General features: G+C 50.9%; 1 protein-coding gene across 1 annotated transcript; it reads left to right on the top strand.

Annotated features, from left to right (window-relative positions):
• The first annotated feature begins 499 nt into the window (after positions 1-499).
• On the top strand, positions 500-2,081 carry LOC133909873 (peroxidase 2-like). The gene is made up of 2 exons (XM_062352417.1): positions 500-839; positions 1,046-2,081. The coding sequence occupies exons 1-2, from the start codon at positions 612-614 to the stop codon at positions 1,862-1,864; spliced, it is 1,047 nt and encodes a 348-aa protein (XP_062208401.1). The 5' UTR covers positions 500-611; the 3' UTR covers positions 1,865-2,081.
• Positions 2,082-2,571: the final 490 nt, after the last annotated feature.

The raw sequence follows: 2,571 nt of genomic DNA, 5'->3' as shown, positions 1-2,571 counted from the left end.
TACTTCACGTACCGTACTATCCTTCGTTTGAGCCTTCGGCAAAGTGATTTGAGTCCTCCAAACGGTTGAACAATACGGTAACATACGTGAAAGGCAGTACGTGAATACCTTTCGCATATCTATAGGTAGCTGTTTGATAGCGAAATCTACTGTTGATCATATCAGCACAGCATTGGAGAAAATGTCTATTACCCTATCTACAACATTAAAAGTTGGTAAGGGCTGAAAGGGAAGTGTTTGTATTATTTGACAGCTTTAATTGTCTGTATCAGACTATAATACCACGTTTAACCAGATCAGCAGCAACAGCTTTTAGGTTTATAATATATTACGAGCGTTAACATTATGGACACATTATCATTCAGCACAGTTGCATCGCGGCCACGTTCCCCGTTGTGCTAGCTCGATCGGCATCATTATCTATCGGCGGCAAACACTCAATCATTAACCGTTAAAATACTGGACAAAAGTGGCAATAAATACCCCTGCGAGTCCAGCTTCTGAGCTCACCAGGCCATCGCATCGCAGAGCACCAGCGAGTCCTTGAGCTCAGCATCAATCGCTTGCTCACCAGTTAGCTTAGCTGCCTAGCTAATCAAGCTTGCGAGGCCATGAGGCTCTCGGCGGCCGTGCTCTGCGCCCTGGTGGCCGTCCAGGCGGCGCTGCTCCTGGCCACCGTGCCGTCAGCGCAGGCCGGCGAGCTGGAGGTCGGGTACTACAGCAAGAAATGCAAGGGCGTGGAGAACGTCGTCAAGTGGCACATCATCAAGGCGCTCAAGGCCAACCGCCGCACCGGAGCTGCCCTCATCCGCCTCCTTTTCCATGACTGCTTCGTCAGGGTAATTAAGTGTACATATGCACATTCATACACGCTAATCGATCTCCACAGTTTTACAGTACATGCTAATTAATAGAGTTGTATGCACGGACCACGTAACCTAAACTAGTTTATTTGTGATCAATGTACGTAACCAGTTAATACTGGACGCTAGTGAAGTAGGGCCTGAAAGTTAATGACTGGTAATTAACTTCAATAACCATGCAGGGCTGCGACGGCTCTGTCCTCCTGGACGCGTCCTACGAGAACCCTCACCCGGAGAAGGATGCGCCGGTGAACATTGGCCTCGCTGCCTTCGACCTCCTGGAGGAGATTAAGGCCTCCGTCGAGAAGAGGTGCCCGGAGGTCGTCTCCTGTTCCGACATCCTCATCTACGCTGCGCGCGACGCGGCCAGCATCCTCAGCAATGGCAACGTCCACTTCGACGTCCCGGCGGGCCGCCTCGACGGCTTCGTCTCCAAGGCCGACGAGGCCCAGGCGGAGCTCCCGGACTCCATCCATGACGTGCAGCAGCTCATCGAAAACTTCGCCAAGAAGAACTTCACCGTCGAGGAGCTCGTCATCCTCTCCGGCGCGCACGCCATCGGCCAGGGCCACTGCTCGTCCTTCACCGGCCGCCTCACCGAGCCCGCGTCGCAGATCACCCCGGCCTACCGCGACCTGCTCAACTACAAGTGCTCCCAGGGCTCCAACCCACCCGTGGTCAACAACGTACGCGACGAGGACTATGGCGTCGTGGCGAGGTTCATGCCGGGGTTCACCAGCCGGGTGCGCAAGATCCCCGACTTCCTGGACAACTCCTACTACCACAACAACCTCGCCAAGATCGTCACCTTCCACTCCGACTGGACGCTGCTGACACACAAGGAGGCGCGCGGCCACGTCCACGAGTACGCCGACAACGGCACACTCTGGGACGAGGACTTCGCTGACTCGCTGGTCAAGCTCAGCAAGCTGCCCATGCCGGCAGGGAGCAAGGGCGAGATTAGGAAGAAGTGCAGCGTCATCAACCACCGCCTATACTAAGAAGAGGCATGGGGATCCAAGAAGAGGGCGTTCGTGTCCAGCCAACACACGTTCGTCGATCAAGTTGAGCCATAAGCTTGTGTTTTCTTTCCCGTTTCATTCATTCTTTCGATTCGCATTGGTTGTAATACTCTCTTTTTGTGCATTTCTCATCTCTGCTAATCTGTCATGTATACTACTCGCTACATATCTCGCGGCAATAAAACTATGTTCCTGACACGTACGTCTTACAAGTTACAAAAAGACTCAAACAAGTGAATCACTTCAGCTGTTCGCAAAGATCATCTGATTATGGAAACTAGTTTTTTTAACCAACTCACTGTTAGCAACACAACAGGACATCGTGTTAATCGTTTCTCTCTGAATTAATCAAGAACATGTACATGTACCCGATCAAAGGGTTGTTGAATGTTAGGCGCTTGAACGATAGGTGTGGGTGCATTCTAATCAAAACCACTAGTACATATTACATACTACCATATACCTACACAATTCTATCATATGACTAATGATTAATCTATTTCACATGCCACATGTGTAAGCCCTCATCTATGTAAGTAAGCTAACAAGCATGGAGCTCGATTGACAAAGCCACGGGGAGCGACCGTGTCTATCCATGTTTGATCCCTAGGTGTCACACGCTCCCGTCTGGCCTTCAAAGAAAACCCCGAGTAAGGAAGCTCGGTTCTAAAGAAATCTATGTAAGT

The sequence above is a fragment of the Phragmites australis genome, chromosome 2, assembly GCF_958298935.1.
Source record: "Phragmites australis chromosome 2, lpPhrAust1.1, whole genome shotgun sequence".
NCBI classification, from domain to species: domain Eukaryota; kingdom Viridiplantae; phylum Streptophyta; class Magnoliopsida; order Poales; family Poaceae; genus Phragmites; species Phragmites australis.
The sequence above is the reverse complement of the archived record's forward strand: the minus strand, read 5'-3'. Positions and strand labels throughout refer to the sequence as shown.